The 18343-nt window shown below is 38.9% G+C and overlaps 1 protein-coding gene and 1 long non-coding RNA gene across 3 annotated transcripts; one reads left to right on the forward strand and one right to left on the reverse strand.

Annotated features, from left to right (window-relative positions):
- Window positions 1–913: 913 nt before the first annotated feature.
- On the reverse strand, window positions 914–5567 carry LOC131310246 (uncharacterized). Of its 2 annotated transcripts, XM_058337170.1 has the most exons (7): window positions 5263–5567; window positions 4818–4935; window positions 4031–4119; window positions 3869–3915; window positions 3677–3765; window positions 1857–1990; window positions 914–1725 (listed from the first exon to the last, which is right to left on the reverse strand). In XM_058337170.1, exons 1-7 carry the CDS (start codon window positions 5362–5364, stop codon window positions 1045–1047), a joined length of 1260 nt encoding a protein of 419 aa, XP_058193153.1. In that variant the 5' UTR covers window positions 5365–5567; the 3' UTR covers window positions 914–1044. The 2 variants fall into 2 exon arrangements, with proteins under 2 accessions (XP_058193153.1, XP_058193159.1); XM_058337176.1 differs by lacking the exon at window positions 4818–4935 and having other exon boundaries at window positions 5263–5374.
- A 10112-nt stretch (window positions 5568–15679) lies between these two features.
- On the forward strand, window positions 15680–17409 carry LOC131310293 (uncharacterized). The gene is made up of 2 exons (XR_009195169.1): window positions 15680–16530; window positions 17126–17409. It is a non-coding gene; the product is annotated as an uncharacterized LOC131310293 (long non-coding RNA).
- The last annotated feature ends 934 nt before the right edge of the window (window positions 17410–18343 follow it).

Here is an 18343-nt window from a genome sequence, read left to right on the forward strand (position 1 = left end):
AAAGAATGCATAGACACTTATTCCGGCCAACTCTCTGCCATAGTTGAAAACCAATGTGCAGTGGTAAATGTTTATAATAATGGACTGGCCAACACAATAAAATATTTCCATAAGCATGCAAAGTGAGGGTTTTTTTGAGACTTTGGTGTATTTTTTTTTTTTTTTTTTTGGGCATAACAAAGTCCAACCTGATAGAAATTATTCGTGATTTTGATGTTTGTTAGTTGATACGATCTCTCATCCATAACCTGTAAAAAAAGGAGTTGGTTGCACTTAATACCTCAAAGAGAGCAAATTCCGTAGTCTCAAGTCTTAATCATTGACCAACTCCTTGTCTCGATGACTATCCGACCAACTCCTTGGAGTTACATGACATACGTCCGACGGTCTGAGTCTTCATTATTTGACACCTCTTTTGGGATTCGTATGATGTCTTATGGAAATGGTTTTTTCTCTATCTAAACGTTCACCAAATTTGAACTCCCATCGTTATGATCTTTCTCCAAAGTTCAGATCTTCATGTTGTCAAATACTTCTTCTTCTTTTTGGTTCAAAGTTCGAATCAGCTAACGCGCACTTCAATTACTCTCTTACGGCCCTAACCCCAAGAATCGAACATTGATCGATCGTCAAATTTACTTTTCTACCATATACAAAAACACATGTTTAAGGTTTGACTTGTGATTTCCCAATGCAAATCTTCGCCGTCTCGACCACGCTGTCTTCTTTCTATACAGGCCGTGTTTGTGTTTCCATGACCCAAAAACACCCAAAAAACAAACACATAAAAGCACACTAATTCACATCCCACTTAGCACGTAGTCTCATTCTTTGTAGTATATTTCTTCATTTCATGGCATTGGAAATCAAAACCATTGGAGTACAAAAAAATAAATAAATAAAACAGGAAAAATAAAAAGCATAATCATTAATTCCTTTGACATTGAACCAAGAAAAATAATACAAGTCAATTATTACACGTGGTGCCTCTTTTCATGAACATAGGACATTAATTGCTATACAGAATTTTAACTTTGATGATGATCAAAACCGCTGGGAGACTGACGCGTGGCGACGGTGGAGCTGCGCGGAGACGATGGAGACGAGCCCGCTCAGCGGCGGCCTCATCTTCGATCTGTAAGTCCCCTCGTCGTACGGACGACGGTAGAACTTCAAAAACGGGAGGAACGAATCTCGTGATTTCTCGGGCCTGCTCGTGACGTGGCACTCCTTTCTGAAGAACGTAGCCGGTGATTGGAGGAAGGAGGGTTTTGGAGTCCTCGGATGGTGGATGCTTGTGGGGTCCACTTTTTGGGTCTTTTGGGGCAACGGAGTTGATGGGAAGAGTCCATTTTTGTAGTTGTTGATGTTGCCACGCGGCGTTCTGTAAATGGGCGATGCGAACGAGTGGGACCGGGCGTTGAGAGGGGAGATGAGAGCCGGGCCCAGGAGAGAGGAAGGGGAAGGGGTAGTGGGGCCTACTTTGGATGCTGATGTGTCGGTCAAGGTGAGGCACCAAGGCTTGAGGGAGTCGAGGTGGGGCGAGACTGCGAAAGAGAAGCGAGAGGAAGAACAAGAACCGACCTTGGCGGTTGATGGGTTGAATCGGAGGGACGAGGATCCTGAATAGAATGAGAAGTCATCGCTCAAATCCATTGAATCATCAAAGTCTAGTGATGAAATCACCATGGTGAGTGGAGCTAGCTCAACAAATGCACGTACGCCCTGTAACAAGTCATCACACCACGTTATAAAGATCTTTTAGAAGACTCTCGTGCAGTTGATCAAATATCGATATCCATTTAAACTAATTATATTTGTCAATTTTTCGTTGCATAAAAAATCACACGAGGTACCTTCCATAGATACGAGAAGAGAGAAGGCGGGTCAATCACAAAAGCCTTGTGAACCCGACCCGGATAGTAGTCGGCTATCATCTTCAACGTTGCCACCAACATATTCATAAAAGCCGAACCCGATCTGTAAAAGCCTGCAAACATTCACCCCCAGAGTACTTTCAAATTTACCACTTTAACCAATAACCATAGTCAAAAACAGCATCAAACCCAATAACAATAATAGTTCCAATCAAAGCCATCTACTGTCTCCCTCACTAGATCCAAGCCTAGTCCAGAAAAAAAGCAAAAAACAGAGCACTTATGGCTTTTGGGTCATGATAATTGGACAGAATGACCACTTATACCCCTACACACCCGACCACTTTTAGGCTTGGACCACGACATCACAAGGGCACTCCGGACATTTTCCGACACAGACGGGCTTGTAGCCTCTCTTTCTATTTTGGTGGGAAACTTGTAGCCTCATTTTTTGTTGGAAATTTGTAGCTGGCCCTATGCTATGTATATGCAACCTGTATATGGGTACCGATGGTGAACAAGTCGGAGCACAAGTTATTCTGAATAAAAAGTTGACAAGTACATTGGAAGAAGTATTTGTATTTATTTGAAAAAGCTGATTCCAACAAAACGGAAGCAATAATAAAAAAAATGAATAATTTCGATCATTTATAAGGCACCCGAAATGGGTTCCTCCCGCACGCCGATTTGTCAAAGAATTATTCTAGGTATCTGTATGTAAATGTATGCATGGATATGGACAGTCACAAGAATATTGTTCTGTGTTGCTTTACTAGTTTACTTCAATAAGTCAGTCATTGATTGCAGTGATAATTAGGCGTGGCTTGTGATAATTAAAGGGAAATTGGTGGGGACCGAATTCCGACTCAAAAAAGTCCGCAATGGAATGTACATTCATTGCCGAAGCAGCAGCAAAAGGCTGTGGTGAGATTTTGGACAGAGACGTGGTTGTTGAGAAGTTTTTGGGTGCCTAGACGGGTACCTAACACGTGATATTTTGTTGGCAATTTCAACCATCTAAATGTGTTTTGGAAGGTTCGGATTTTAGAAGGAGAAAAAGAGAAGAGAGGGTGGTGGGGTGAGGGGAGAGAGTGAATAAATCTGGACCGTCCAAAACACGTTTGGGCGGTTGGAATTGCCGGCGAGTACCGTCACATGGTACATGCGCTGGGGACCCAAAAATTTCTCGTGGTTCATTAAATGTTTTGCGTATATGGGTTTTGAGAAAGATATACTGTATAAGACGAACATAACAAGAGGAGAGAAAATTAATTAATGAAAATCGTGCACATACACGGAGAGGGAGAAATTTTCTGAAAATCTCACGGATCAAACCCTTTAATTAGTTTCTACTATACCATTCATTACCAAAATTTTAAACAAAAACGTTATGGTACAGATTCGGGATCGGTACCTGCACGTACAGATCCATACGCGAGGGTACGGATTCTAAATAGAGCCTTGCTATTTGCAGAGAACCACGCAGAGAAAAATGCGTTTGGCCCCATTTTGGATCCCGAAAAAATCTAGAAAAATATCCATAAATTTTTGAATATTATTTTTATGGGGCCCTGTAAAAAATCAGCTCCAGCAGATATCGGTAAATATTACTTTTGGATTCGTAGGGGCGAAAATTCAAAAATTTATGGATATTTTTCTAGATTTTTTCGGGACCCGAAATGGGGCCAAACGTGCTTTTCTCTGCGTGGTTCTCTGCAAATCGTCTCTGCTGTTAGAATTTTTGTTCTAAATAAGTATACAAAGGGTAAGAACACAGGCACTCCATAGAGAAATCTTACTTGCGTCAAAGAGAAGGACGAATTTTTCGACATTTCTGGGCATGGTTTGCATTGCAACCTCGAGTGTGAACACCAGCAACCGAGTAAACCTATGGAATTTAGAAAAATATCACACACAAAAAAAAAAAAAAAAATCAAAAAGTTGTATAAAAAGAAACAATTTATGATTAAATTAAAATTCAGTATGCTCACATCTTTTGAGAATGGAACTTGTGGTAGTCTTGCTTAATCCGGAAAATCTGCTAGAAAAATAGGACGTTATATATATCTCTTACTGATATACTTTTTCCGCGTGATTTTTGAAGAAGAACATGAGTTGAGTACCGGGTGACAAAAAGAGAGACAGTAAATTACCACGACGGGTCGCGAACCTTCATCCTGGCCTGCGACGTAAGCTACGCCTTCGGCGAGCTCAGCTGAGAACTCGTCAGCCATCAAACGGTCTGCACTCGAAAACCATGATGAATAAAGGCTGATCAATAAAAAATGATGAATAAAGAGTATATATCTTGTTTTTTTTTTTTTCCCCTTTTTTGGTCTAATTAAGAGTTTGCTTTAATCATGCTGCAGATTTTTGTGAACACTTTAACGGAAAAATTCAAACTGAAAGCAGAAACCAAAAGAATAAAAAAAGAAAAGGAAAAAAGAGAAAAAGGAAGACATACGTTGAAAAAGGTTTAGCTTCTGTTTTGGAACTTGTGGAAGGAAAAGATAAAAAGAAAATAAACAAATAAAATTAGGATGCAAAACATCAAAGAATAAGACCCCCCCCCCCCCCCCCCCCCCCCCCCCCCCCCCCCACCCAAAAAAAAAAAAAAAAAGTGAGGAATTTGTTTTCAATTTCACTGTTTGTGTTCCGAAATTAATTTCTACTGCAAAAAACATAAAAAGAAAATAGAAAATGAGTTAATTTCTTTCTCTTATTTACCTTTTACAGAAGTGAAATGAATTCAATATCCTGTTCATTATTCGGGTTGATGAAAATCACCTCATTTTGTCGATTCAGGACCAACTCAAAAAATGAAGGCAATACAAAAGGCAATGAATTTTTTTTTTTCAAAAACTTTTTTTTTTTTTTGTGAAAAATAGTTCCACGAAACTGTTTTTAAAATGAGAATTAGAATGAGATATAGTAGCTTACCAATGCCAATACTCTCTCTCCAAGAAAGACAAGCTCGGAGCTGCTTCACAGCCTTCTTCACATTATCACCTTTTGATTTTAGAAACCTCTCAACACAAGCTTTGTTGCAAAACAACTCCTGCCGAAAAAAATTACTAATTAATTAACCCCATATAATTAATATTTATAGAAACCCACTATACTATTTCAAGAAATGTGAAGAATATGATCAGAATCTATGCATTTCATTTTTTTTTTCATAACTCAAGCCAACTTAGATGCATCTCGACTAATTTGAGGGCTCGATTAATCTCACTGCACATTTGCAGAGAGCCTAATTAAAGCTCGAATAAAGCTCCGTACGTATAAATATGAGACTTTTAGGACGGAGCAAAAAGTCTCGGATATTAACCGCCAAGCGAATCACTTCTCGTAGGCTTGTATGTATGAATGTTGTTATGCCTACCTGTTTGAGAGTGAGGGGGGCTTGTTTTCTGACGAGGTCGAGTACTGCTTCAACTCTTTCTCTGTCTTTCTCGCTCTCGTTCTTCTGGTCTTTCTTTCCCATTTTTTTTTTCTCGATATTTGCTTTCGACAACAACTAAACAAACAACGTTGGTGTTGTAAGTGAAGTGAGATCTGTATAACGAACGACACGCAGATGGATGCCAAACTGCTTGTTTACGCAAAGTAGAGAGAGAGAGAGAGAGAGAGAGAGAGAGAGAGAGAGGGGTGGGAGAGAAGCCGAAAGAAAGCCCCCGTATTTAAAGCGGCGACGGAAGCCGTTATGTTTTGAGTCCAGAAAAGTCAAGCATGACGGCACGGAAACGAGAGTGATTCCTAACGGAAAACGTCGGCTGCGACTTTCCTTTTTTGCCCTTTGTCCTTTATCGTCAGAGAAGTGTTTTTTTTTGGAATATAAGATGAGTGGTGTCATATATGGACGGCTGAGATATGCTCGGCACACCTGCCAAGCATCCTTGCTTGGCAGGGTCTCCAGGTCCGTCATGTATGTACCCATTTGGGAAGTGCTAGGTACCCGAAAATAATTATCCCATAGTGACCCGGAATTTGTCGTGGAGTGCCAATAAGTGTAGGTGGGTCTCTCCCATAAACTCAAAGCCAAACAAATAAAACAAAACTCTTTTATCCCTCCGTTCTCCCCCTTCCATCCCCTGCCTCCACGAACTCCCCCTCCCCAACACACATCTAGGAGTGATACCGGTCTGGTTTCGACTAGTTACGACGTATTTTTCGGTCGAAATCGAATAAGATTTTTAAAAATCGGAACCGGTTGAGATAATAAGGTTCTGTTTCGACCGGCTCAACCGGTTTCGGTCCGGTTTATCCGATTTCATTCATAGGCCATATTTTGGCCCAATACATCAAAAAATCCACAATTCAATAATGGGCCCAACAAAAAAAGGATTAATTTTGAGCCCAATACATAAAAAAAAATCCCATAAAAACATAATTAAGTTCATAATACAGTCCGGTTTCAACCGGTCTTTAAACACATAAATTGAATTGAAATTATTTTTTCGGTTTATAAAATTTTATAATTATAAACTAGAACCGGATTGAAATTATTCAACTGGTTTGAAGAATTCGGTCGGGTCCGATTTTTCCAGATTCTAACGATTTTTTGGTCTCGACTAACAGCCCTACACACATTCCTTCTCTTCCACGGTTCCACCAGCGATTTTCTAACAGCACTACCACCAGCAATTTACAGTTTACTTTTTTAATGTAAAGTCTCATTTATAATTTTGGAGGGCTTTAGGCATTTTAGAGAGAGAAACATGACAATGATGCTTTTTTCCATTGTTAATTATTTCTGGGTCTGATCCAAATAAAGAGGAAACACAGAGATTGAAGAGAGGAGGAAATAACTCCAATCAATTAGGTCAATTTGTATGAACAAGGCTCACTTGTGAACATATATAACAGATATAGATGTTTGAGAAGATAAATTGGGGATTAGGGATTTGTTATAGTGAAGAAATGGTTCTGAGATGGAGGAGATTATTTGGCACATCGGTTTCCTCGTTGATTACAGTCTTATTGTTGGGCAATTTAAAGCCAATCAAACCCACATCTCAACCAAATCTGGCCACCAACTTCCCAATTGCAAAAAAAAATCAACCCCCACCTCTTTCAAGGATTAGATAGAGGAGACAAAGGTAAGACAAATTAAAGCTACCCCGGCCAGTAAGGTCCTGTTTCAGAAATTTTCTTAAAAAATAAGCAACTTATTTCACATTTTCAAACTCAAAAATAATGTAAATGAAAAATATATTTTTTGGCACCGTTTAAAAGATCTTAATGAGATATATCAAATAAGATCCATATTACTAGAAAAATTATTTATGTAAACATATGATTTTTAAGCTTAAAATTGCGTTCTTAAAAAATAAGTACTTATTCCTGTTTTTGAAAAGGAGCCTCAGCCACTGTGTGTGTATGTGAGAGAGAAAGAAGAGTGGGGGGGGGGGGGGGGGGGGGGGGGGGGGGGGGGGGGGGGGGGGGGGGGGGGTGCAGCGGGGGCTCGGGCTCGGGCTTGAGAGTGAGAAAAGAGTTTGGGGGGCGGGGGCTCGGGCTTGAGACTGAGAAAAGAGTTTGTTTGGCTTTGGGTTAATGGGAGGAACCCACCTACACTTCTTGGCACTACACGACAGATTCTGGGTCACTTCCGAATAATTATTTCCGGGTACCTAGGATTTTCCGTACTGGTTTTTGTGGGGGGCGTTTTCTTCGTGATCTTTCTTGTGTACCTTTCCCCGTCTGCTGGATCGTGGGAGCGGCGTTGAACTTGGAGTACCTGCAAAACCGGAGGGGAGTGTTCCTCCGGGAAGAAGCTCCGACGAATTTGTTAGTAAGTGGAGAAGACAAGAAGTTTGGTAAAAAAAAGGCTAGTAGAGAAGAGAGAGTGCAGTTGAGAAGGAATTTCGATCCCTTTTCTTAGTGATAGTGCCCTTCTATTTATAGGCGAAGGGGTAGAGTGCTAAGCAAGATGACTTTGCTTTCCACGCGTCGAGTAACGCTCGGATGACGTCATGCAGCAGAGCCATTTAGTGAGCATCACTTCCCAGATCTTACAGAGTCACATGGGTCGATGACAGAAAGGTCACATCGCTCAGAGATGTCACTTCGAATATCAGAAAAGACAGCCTACTTATCAACAGATACTTCTGGAAGGTTCCATAAACGATGGTACTCGGTGAAACTCCCTCCTGATAGACGAAGCTGCTCCGAGCATTTGATGTGCTATCCGAAGAACAACTTCACCGAACGAGAAGACGTCCCCGGGCAGAAGATAAGATCACCGAGCGAACTCGAGTTTATGTGCGTTCGGATAGGCGTACAGCGTTCGGTGAAGCACCCGGGGATCCATCTGTCCTTCGGAAGATTAACGATACATCACGCCTAAGCTCATCTTTATTTACAGATGAACTGAGATAACTGGACGATAGGTTAAATAGCGTGTGAACCTGTTCCCCCCCCCCCCATTAGGCCTTGTGAACCCTATGAACCTTCGAATATTTCGGCCCCCTACAATTTTCCTCTCTCAATTAGAAATATTAGTAATATGGTTTTCGTGGTAAAACTTGTAGCTCCCACAACAATGTGTACGTGGTGGAGGAAAGTTCTTTTGCGACGATACTCATGAGCATTCATTAATACCCCAACGGTACCTCTCATTTAGCGTACGTGGCGACTCTTGTTGAGTGAAATCATAGTCCGTACGGGCCCTTACGAGGAGTAATCAATATCCCATAAGGAGTAGCTCGGCAATATAGCCCCCGCTAAGGTACAAGTTACACAAGTGTGTTCGAACTCACAATTAATTGCTTGGAGAGGAATGGAGTTTTAGACCACACAATATTTTGCCAACTCAACTAACACCTAAAGGTTGTATTCATTCGCTTAAAAGGTGGGGGGCTCAACTCCGCCAATTAACTACTCCCTTTGGTTTTTTTTAAGTGTCAATTACGGTTTTGCGTGTCATTTTTAATTATTTATATCTCTCAATGTATATTACAAAAAATATACAATACGAATTTTGTTTGATATATTTTAATTGTTTTTATAAGACAATGATTTTTAAAATATAAAACATAATTCACGTTGAGATATATAAAGTATTGAAAATGACAAGTAAAATTGTAGTAGACACTTAAAAAGAGTCGGGGGAGTATAAATTTGTGAATGGTATTGCCAATCAAATCATCACGCGCGTGACAACAGGTCCATCCATCGAATTAGAATTCTATTCATGTATTTCATTTCTCTCTAGAAAAAATAATTACTTGTTCAACCAGGCGTCAGCACATATTCGATGAATTACTTATTTCACACACACAAAAAAACGAGTGTGACTCCCGTGCTAATAAATAAATATATATATATATATATATATATATATATATATATATATATATGCAGTCCGAATCTCCTAAGGGATCCCGCACGGCTTTACCGTGCGGGACTCCCCTTTTTCGATCAAATTGCGACGATCCGAGCTGCTCAAAGTGATCAAAAAGTGATTTTAAAGGTATTCGCGAGAAATCAGCAAAAAAAATGTTTGGGAAGGGCTTGATCCGAACAGTTTTTTATTGAACGGTTCAGTAAAAAACTGCTCGGATCATGCCCTTCCCGATCATTTTTTTTGCTGATTTCACTTGGGTGTCTTTAAAATCACCTTCTGTACACTTTGAGCGGCTCGGATCGTCGCAATTTGATCGGGAAAGAAGAGTCCCGCACGGACCGTGCAGGATCCCTCATTGGATCCTAAATGTATATATATGATCAGAAAGAACCCTAAAATATATCACGTAGCAGTTCTAATTTGGATATCATGCCGTTGGCAAAGTTTAATTATCTTCTCCTTTTCCTTTCTGCTTCTTTGGCACCCCATCAGGGAAAGAAAGAGAAAAGACACAGTCGGTTGTTTCGCCTGTCTCATTCAAATGGGTGCTAGATTCTCTCTCTCTCTCTCTCTCTCTCATTCTCTCTCATTTGGTGCTAGATTCTCTCTCTCACAAACACACTGACACACACCCCACACTTAGGGCCCGGACAAATAAGTCACAGTGGCTTATTTTTTGTACTTATTCAAAAAAATTTCGTATCACTCGATTTATTGTCATTTTTTAGGAATTATTGCATCCTCATGACAAAAGGAATCTAAAAAGTAAAAAATTTTGACCGAAATCCAATTTTTTTTTGAATAAAGACGAAAAAATTGGCTTATTGATTTACTTTCGTCTTTATTCAAAAAAAATTGGATTTCGGTCAAAATTTTTTACTTTTTAGATTCCTCTTGTCGTGAGGATACAATAATCCCCAAAAAATGATAATAAGCCAAGTGCTACGAAAAAAATTTGAATAAAGACAAAAAATAAGCCATTTTGGCTTATTTGTCCGAACACCTCCTTACTTTGACCTTTTGTTTCCCCTCCAAAAAAAACTACTACCATAAAAATATCGTTTTACTATCTCGTCAACCATGTTCTTGGGTTGGCTAGTTAATTGGGAATCGTACAGGATTTTACTGATCCATATTCAAATGTTTTTTTTTTTTCCCTTCATATAACTCCCATAATTACGCCATGTACAGATACTTATTTTATAATGTTGTGCAGTAAAGTAGATTTATATTCTTCTACCTACCCATGATTTCCAAATTTCGAACACCACCTTCCCCGGCTCAACTAAGGTGGTGCTGCTCAGTTACCCACCATGCCAGTACCCCCTACTGGCCATGAAGAACCATTAATTTTGTGGAAATATGACACCGCGTAATTGAATCTTGACTCGGTGTTACTATTCGAATCATGCTTAGCCATGTGTGTAAAAGGTGAGACCCGAGATCGGTCAAGTTGACAGTGTTTAGTCGTCGGCTAGCCCTGCCTCTGCCCCACCTAGCTCGCATATACACACACAGCCAAACATGAGTAAAACCGTCATTCCACGTCAACACATACTACAGTTACACAACATACTTTCTCCATATGTTTGTTGTTATCTTCTTTTTGGGTCCTGGTGGCATATGATCGTCAGAGTGATGGGTTCCTCTAGCTCCGTGGTGATCCCTAGTGGCTAGTGTTTATGGTCTTTTCAATCTTTGTAATGTATTTCTAAAAAAAAGTATGTGGGGGCATTATATGTCGAACCAATTCTCGGATTTTTCCGAGAGTCACATGGTGTAATGGACCCATACCCAGAAATGTTTGTTACAACCTAAGACAAGACATTCTCCCTGTACGTACTACCTACGTTTGGAAATTTTGCTGCTAGTTTTTGTCTTTTAGTTTTGGGGCCTCTGTGCTAGAATGGAAGATGCTGCGCCAAGAATCTCTCTGTAGAGCGGTGCAGAGCGGCTGATTGGGCCACTCATCTCGGCAATCAACGGTTCGGATTTTAACCGAGTAATGGACGGTCCAAATTTGTATGCGATTTGTATGCGCAGCATGCACTCATATTCGATCTGAGCCGTCCGTGCCGAGATGAATAACCAGATCAGCCGCTTTGCACTGACTTAGCAGGGAGTTGCTCAACAGCATCCCGGATCAAGCACGCTGCTGAGAGCACCATACGTACAGACCTCATTCTGATTTTTTTTTTTGATCCGCGACCTCATTCTGATTTCATTCGTTGGATTTGAACTGTTCCTTTTCTGTCTATTGAGTTTATAGTTATTTCAAGAAAAAATTGATCCGGTAAACGAAACACGAAACACGTTCTTATAAAAAATAAGTTTGGCTGGCATGATCGATATTGACGGTAAACTTCACGACAAGTGTGTCTCAATCTTGTAAATACCGACAAGGGCGGAGTGACATAGAAACAATGGTGGGCAACCGACTCCACTGGCTGCTAAATTTTCATAGATGTGTATAATTTTTACTAATTTGACCTCACTTTATAAATTCATTTTTTCTCCGGCTCATATAAGGATTTTGTACTTGGGAACAAAAAGGAGTCAAAAATAGAATCTCCACCCACAAAATTCTTAAACGTAGCGCTAGTTTTATTTTTTCCTCAAAACAAATTAAGGGTTTCTTTTAGAGGCGGAGCATTTTACGCTATGAAGATTGTAAAGAGTAGGCTTCGAAATCATATGTGTGACCAATGGATTCATGATAGTTTGGTTGTGTACATAGAGAAAGATGTTTTTGAAACCATTACAGATGAGACTATCATCCATTGTTTCTAATTAAGTATAAAAAGTCGTCGAGGTCAATTGTAAATCGAAGCTGCATTTTGTTATTAATATATATCTACTTTATGATTAACTTATTAATTCTAATTATTTCTTTTAATTAGCAACTAAAAAAAGAGAATTACACATAGTTCAAATTTTCGATCCCATTTATCGAAAAACCCTGGCTCCAATATACTGATGTCCGATCAACGCCATTTTTTTAGAGGTAAACTTAATCGACCAACTAGAAAATAACATGAACGATTTAGATCAAACTAATTAATGAGCTTAATTACAATGAGGCCCATGTGAGTAATCATGAACATATTTTGGATATATGCTTGTATCATAGTACTAAATAATAATCGCGTGCATGTGAAGTTCATAAAGCGAAAAGGCAAATGGAGAAAATTACAGCTACCATGATTTGACAAAAAGCTTATAATGATGTTCATTTTGAATAAAATTCCAATCAGTTACCATGTCAAGTAACTTTTCTTTAGGGCAATGGATGTAACGATTAGATTCCCAAATTTGGATTTAGTCAAGTGATTGGACCCCAAATTTTGATATGTTGCTTTTTAGCTTTTACTTACGGTATGATAATGCCAAAGTTGTTTTTGTTAGTGCCAAAATTTCATTGCATAAAAGTTTTTGTACACTACACATGGTACAAGCCTTTTGTGCACTATAATTTTGATACCAACAAAAACAGTTTTGACATTATCATTTTCCTTTACTTATCCAACACCCTGTGAGTGTTTATAAAAAATAATAATAATAAATCACCCCGTGAATTGGTAGTTTGAATAAAGACAAAAAATAAATAAATAAAGCCAACTTGGTTATTAAGCCAAACCAAGCCTACATGGTCATTTGTAGAATACTGTAACCACGTATCGTTGTTAACTGTAGCTAGCCGTGGTAATCGTAACTTCTTCGATCGTCATCTTGAGAACATAGTGAAACCCTAGTAAGAGTGTTGGGCATATAGTCATTCTAGTCGAATTACTTAAATTTCTGTGTCGTACTTTCTTTGTTTGTTTGCTTCATATTCATATCATTGTTTGTGTTTGCTTGGTTCGTTGAGAGAGAGAGAGAGAGAGAGATATGCAAAATTCAAATACAGACCCCATTCTCCCAAATTTTAGGTGTTTTTTGTTTTGGTATTTTTGTTTGTCTTTTTCGAAAATTTACTAGACCAAAATTTAGGAAGGAAGAAGGGAAAATGACAGCCCAGGACGTGTTTTGATAATTAATACCTGCCAAGGATATTTTCAGCATATCCTTGACGGATATTAATTATCAAAAACATCATTGGCCGTCATTTTCCCAAGGAAGAATGGCGAAGTGAATATACCCCTGAATTGGGCTTGTCTCTCAAACTTGCTCATTGTCCCTCCCCAATGAGTCCATTACCTAAAGGGCTTACTGGGCCTAAAATACCAGCCCAACTAAAGATTTCCATGAAGTGTGCAGATTCGTATTATTAGGCTAAACTATCGATGGGTTTTATTCCAACTTTATTTGATTAAATGAAGATCACCATATCTATATTGCAAGATGATCCAAACGGCCGGGTTTCTAAAATAAAACTAACAGGAATCCAATACATGTGAATACGTAGATGCCCGACCAATCTCCGGAGCACATGTAGTCCTCCGCCCACATCACATAGAAAACGCTAGGGCAACCGCAAGGGAGAAATATTTTTATCAATTCGCAACGAAAGTTTGAACTCGATCCTGGCTTCTCAAAGACTCATAGACCCTGCCAAGACATTATTTATATAATAAACCTAAAGAATATGCCTTCCAAGAAAATTTAATTGATTGATTTGCCAATATGTCAATTTCACACAAGAATATCATGCCAAGAAAATAAACATAAAAACCTCATAGTTAAGCTTAAATCAATCAATTCCGTATCCACCAGCACCTTAAAATCTTCTATCTTGCTCATCTCTATCAGTAGCCCCATTCCCCATTCCCCATTCCCCGTTCCGTTAAGGGAAATAAATTCCCATTTTTTTAAATAAATAATTATTTTTTGAATTAAAGGTGATATAGTGTAAGAGAATAACCTGTCTCGTAAAGCGGAAAATAAATATTTAAAAAATATAAACCTTAGCGGATCGGAACGGGTCGAATATAAAAGAGTTGTCTCTACCATGGAATATCCATTTTCTTAAGACCCTTTTAATCTTAAAATTTTAGTCGGCATGTTTCTCAAAATTAAGAGACAAATATTTAAAAACTACTGTAGTAAGAACCTTAGCAGAACGGGACCGAATATAAAAGAGTTGTCTCTACCATGGAATATCCATTTTCTTAAGACTCTTTTAATCTTAAAATTTTAGATGGCATGTTTCTCAAAATTAAGAGACAAATATTTAAAAAATACTGTAGTAAGAACCTTAGCGGAACGGGACCGAATATAAAAGAGTTGTCTCTACCATGGAATATCCATTTTCTTAAGACTCTTTTAATCTTAAAATTTTAGATGGCATGTTTCTCAAAATTAAGAGACAAATATTTAAAAAATACTGTAGTAAGAACCTTAGCGGAACAGGACCGAATATAAAAGAGTTGCCTCTACCATGGAATATCCATTTTCTTAAGACTCTTTTAATCTTAAAATTTTAGTCGGCATGTTTCTCAAAATTAAGAAACAAATAAATGAGTTTGGTCCAAATTTCCTAAAACTGCTTTGTGTTCACACAATGGGTCAAGAGAAGCAGGTTAGGAAGAAAAAAAAAAGAAGAAAAAGAAAAGGACAACATCGAGATTTCGACATCTGAGTATTTTATGAAACTTGTACCTAAAAAATTAATGCGGTTGGATATGATTTGAGCAAAGTGGGGATACGTTTATCTCGTTCTGCATGACTAATCAAATACAGTATTTTAAACTCAAAATCCAAATATAAAAGTTAAGTATACCAAACTCTAACGTCAAAGCCCCAACAACCATCCCTTCTTTTAGAGGTCCAGGAGTGTCCCAGTAGACACAAGATTTTCTGTGCCGAAAACCCCTGTGTCGAGGGTTTTTTCGGTCGTTAAATATAAAATATATAAAAAAAAATCACACAATCTAACGGCCGAAAACCCTCTCGGCACAGAGGCACAGGGATTTTCGGAATAAAAGAGATCAAACCCCATCCTACAAGATGGAAGGAGTAATTCTCAACCCGAGGTTGGGCCATGAGAACTGTAAGTCGGTAAAAAGAATGAAAATGTTAGGATACATGAAACTGGGTCCATGAAATTGTCCAGAAAAGAAAATGAAACTGTACCAGCTCTCTTAAAAAGAATGCTCTCGAGGAATAGTAGTACCTTATGAAAAAGAGACATTTTTCTGTGACTGGGCAAGCAATAACTTCAAGCGAAAAAGATCCCCCCAGGTAACAAGTGGACGAATAGGAGATGGATACTTGAGTCTGACTTTTCAATAGAGTTTTATTTTCTTAGGACACAAAAGAGGTGACCCACGTGATAATGGAAAAGAAACCCCACAAATGGGATATCCAACCCCAAAACTGTACCTAAAACCCAATACGTATGTACTACTATTTAGCTTCAATCACAAGGGACTAATAAACCCCTTTGGGACACAGGGACCTTCTGGAAGTCTAAAAAAGCATAGTGTATCCTTGGGCCTTTTACTTAAACTTCTAATTAGTACTTCACCTTTGCTACACGACTAGAGTTTTAAGATTCAACAAAAGGTATATCAATATCTTAAAAGTTCTTTAAAAATATTACTTTTTCGATCAAAAACCCGACAGAACTGCTTGGCTCGTGATTAAGTAACCCAACTTGTTCCATGCAGCGGGCAGAGCCACTTGGATACAAGTGAGGTCACTTGATCCAATTCACAATAGAAGACATCACACAGATATATTACCATTTTGACCCCACTACAACACCTAAATACCACGATTGTGACCTCGGTATAATACTACCAAAATTTCAAAATTCTATATCTCCAAGATGTATAGTAGGTCTTCGACTACACCATCCACAAACTCTGGCTCTGCCCCTGCATATACGTTAAATAAATTTGGCCGAGAAGACGCTGATTCCATACCAGACCTGCGCGAAAAAACCCATATGTATGCAACTTCAAACACAAGGAATTGAAATTTGTAATGAACATATAATAAGAGCCTAGTGGAAGTGTAAAAAGAACTGGTGATTGGTAAGGTGGCTTCTTCTGATGCAAGAGGAAAAGGTATGATAAAGACATAACACCAAGAGGGAAAATGTGATATGCATGATTGGCCTGCAAGGGAATGTAAAAATGTTTTTAAGAACTAAAAACTTCACCCCTTGTCTAAGCAAACCCACCGATTTCTCTCTCCCTCTCTCCTCCCCCTCTTCTCTTTCTCTTATCTCTCTTATGTACTCCCATTTCCTTCACCTACCATGAGAGCCACACCCACTTCTTCTCCAAATGGGGTGGCTTCACTCCCTCTTCTCTCCGTTGAAGAAGCTCTGGGTTCGATTGCATTCAGCTCAACACAAGAGTATGTACTTCAATGACTCTAAAACTCCAACCTTTCCTGTACTTTCTCTCCTCTGCATTCCAGTTTTCCTGTCATTATTTGTCCCTTGCTATATACACTGATCCTTGAGGTAGCCTGATTCTCTTTCCCTGAAAACACTGCAATGATCAAGGGCTCGAGAGTACCTTTCTTTCTTTCTTGGTTTTTTATTTTGGCTAAATCTGTCTCCGGCACAAAGAACCAACTAATTCAAGAGACAAACACCACCACTGTGCACTATTGGGGGGCCAATTAAAGACAGCACAAAACCCTTATGGACTGACCATGTATGCAGGTGGGAATCGAACCCCAGACCAATGAATTCGAATTCCGGAGGCCGCTCGAGAATATCTTATCACTGACATTGTTTCGCTACGCATTCATTGCATAATCTTTTGAACACCTCTCTACTTTTACATAAACTCGTAAAAGAGGATGTATACCTATGCACTTTCTACATACGAATGCACATGCATCACCACACCTCTTTTCCTAGTCTTCTTCCCTGTTATATAATTCTTCTGCATTTCTTCACTTCTGATACCTAACTAAATACATTTTACTGTTGAGTTATCAGGCAGAGGGATATACATTCTATATGATGATGTCAAGTCCTGCCCCTGTGAAGATGTGCATGTGTTGTGGTCAATACTAGTGGAGTCACATGCTCCTTCTTTGCCATCATCAACAAAATGAAGAAACATACACACAAACTGAGAGATTTTCAGCCATGTACATAACTCACATAAAGTGTTTTTTTCCCCCCTTTTTTCTTTCTATATTTCTTTGCTTTCCTACTAGGGAGCTCCATTGTAGAGTGTGCATATTATCCTAAGTTATGAAAACACTATCTGCTCAATATACAGAAATCCTATACACAGAAACACAATTATGCACATAAAACTCGCATGAGGGAGGTTCACCATAGGCCTGAGCCGAAGGGTGGAGAGGTAACGTACAAGTGGGGTCAGTTGAACCCACTTTCTTTTACTTTTAACAGGGCATATATTTTTACGTACTTTACGCATATTTCGATATTTGACCCCACTTTGAAATTTCTAAGTTTCCCCAAGTTATTTCAAACGGCTGAGACTTAGAAATTCATGGGTGTCCCATAGAAACCCCTATCCTGAGCGTCTTATTCTACTCTTCTGTCACGATCGAAACGTCAAACCCGCCAAATATCATACAGATTATGAGCCTACTTTCCAAAAAAAAAAAAAAAGTGTTTGTATGCCTACATACAGCCCTTGTTTCATCCAATAAGCAAATAGGAGATACAAGTCGCATCCAGTTCTAATTTTTTACCACACAAGTCAGAAATCGTGGCTCCGCCTCTGCACACACCATGTGCTCGTATTCTATAAAAGGCACCTAGGTTTCTGTGGAAATGTAAATTCTCGTGACTCGATCTCACGCCTTACAATGGGAGAAATACAAGTCGAGGAAGGAATAGGCTAAATTCAAGGATAAAAGACTGGCTATAAATTCAAGGGAAAAAAGAGAGATTGAATATGGCTCCCAATTCAAACAGTTTCCTTTACGTTCAATATTTTCTACAATTGGAAAGAAAGTAGGTTGCAGAAAGTAATTTACCTTGTAATTTGGCCTCCTGTTGTTACCCTGTCTGTTTCCAGCAGTTGAGGTGGCAGAGACATGTAGACATTGACTTGTGAAAACTATATAATGGATGGGACACCCTATTTGATTTTCACGTCACCTCCACAGTCTTGAAACAATAGTAACCTTTTAAGCAATCCTCATGATGTTTTTCTTTGACTTAGAACATCAAGGA

This window comes from Rhododendron vialii, chromosome 2a, assembly GCF_030253575.1.
Source record: "Rhododendron vialii isolate Sample 1 chromosome 2a, ASM3025357v1".
In the NCBI taxonomy this organism is placed as follows: Eukaryota; Viridiplantae; Streptophyta; class Magnoliopsida; order Ericales; family Ericaceae; genus Rhododendron; species Rhododendron vialii.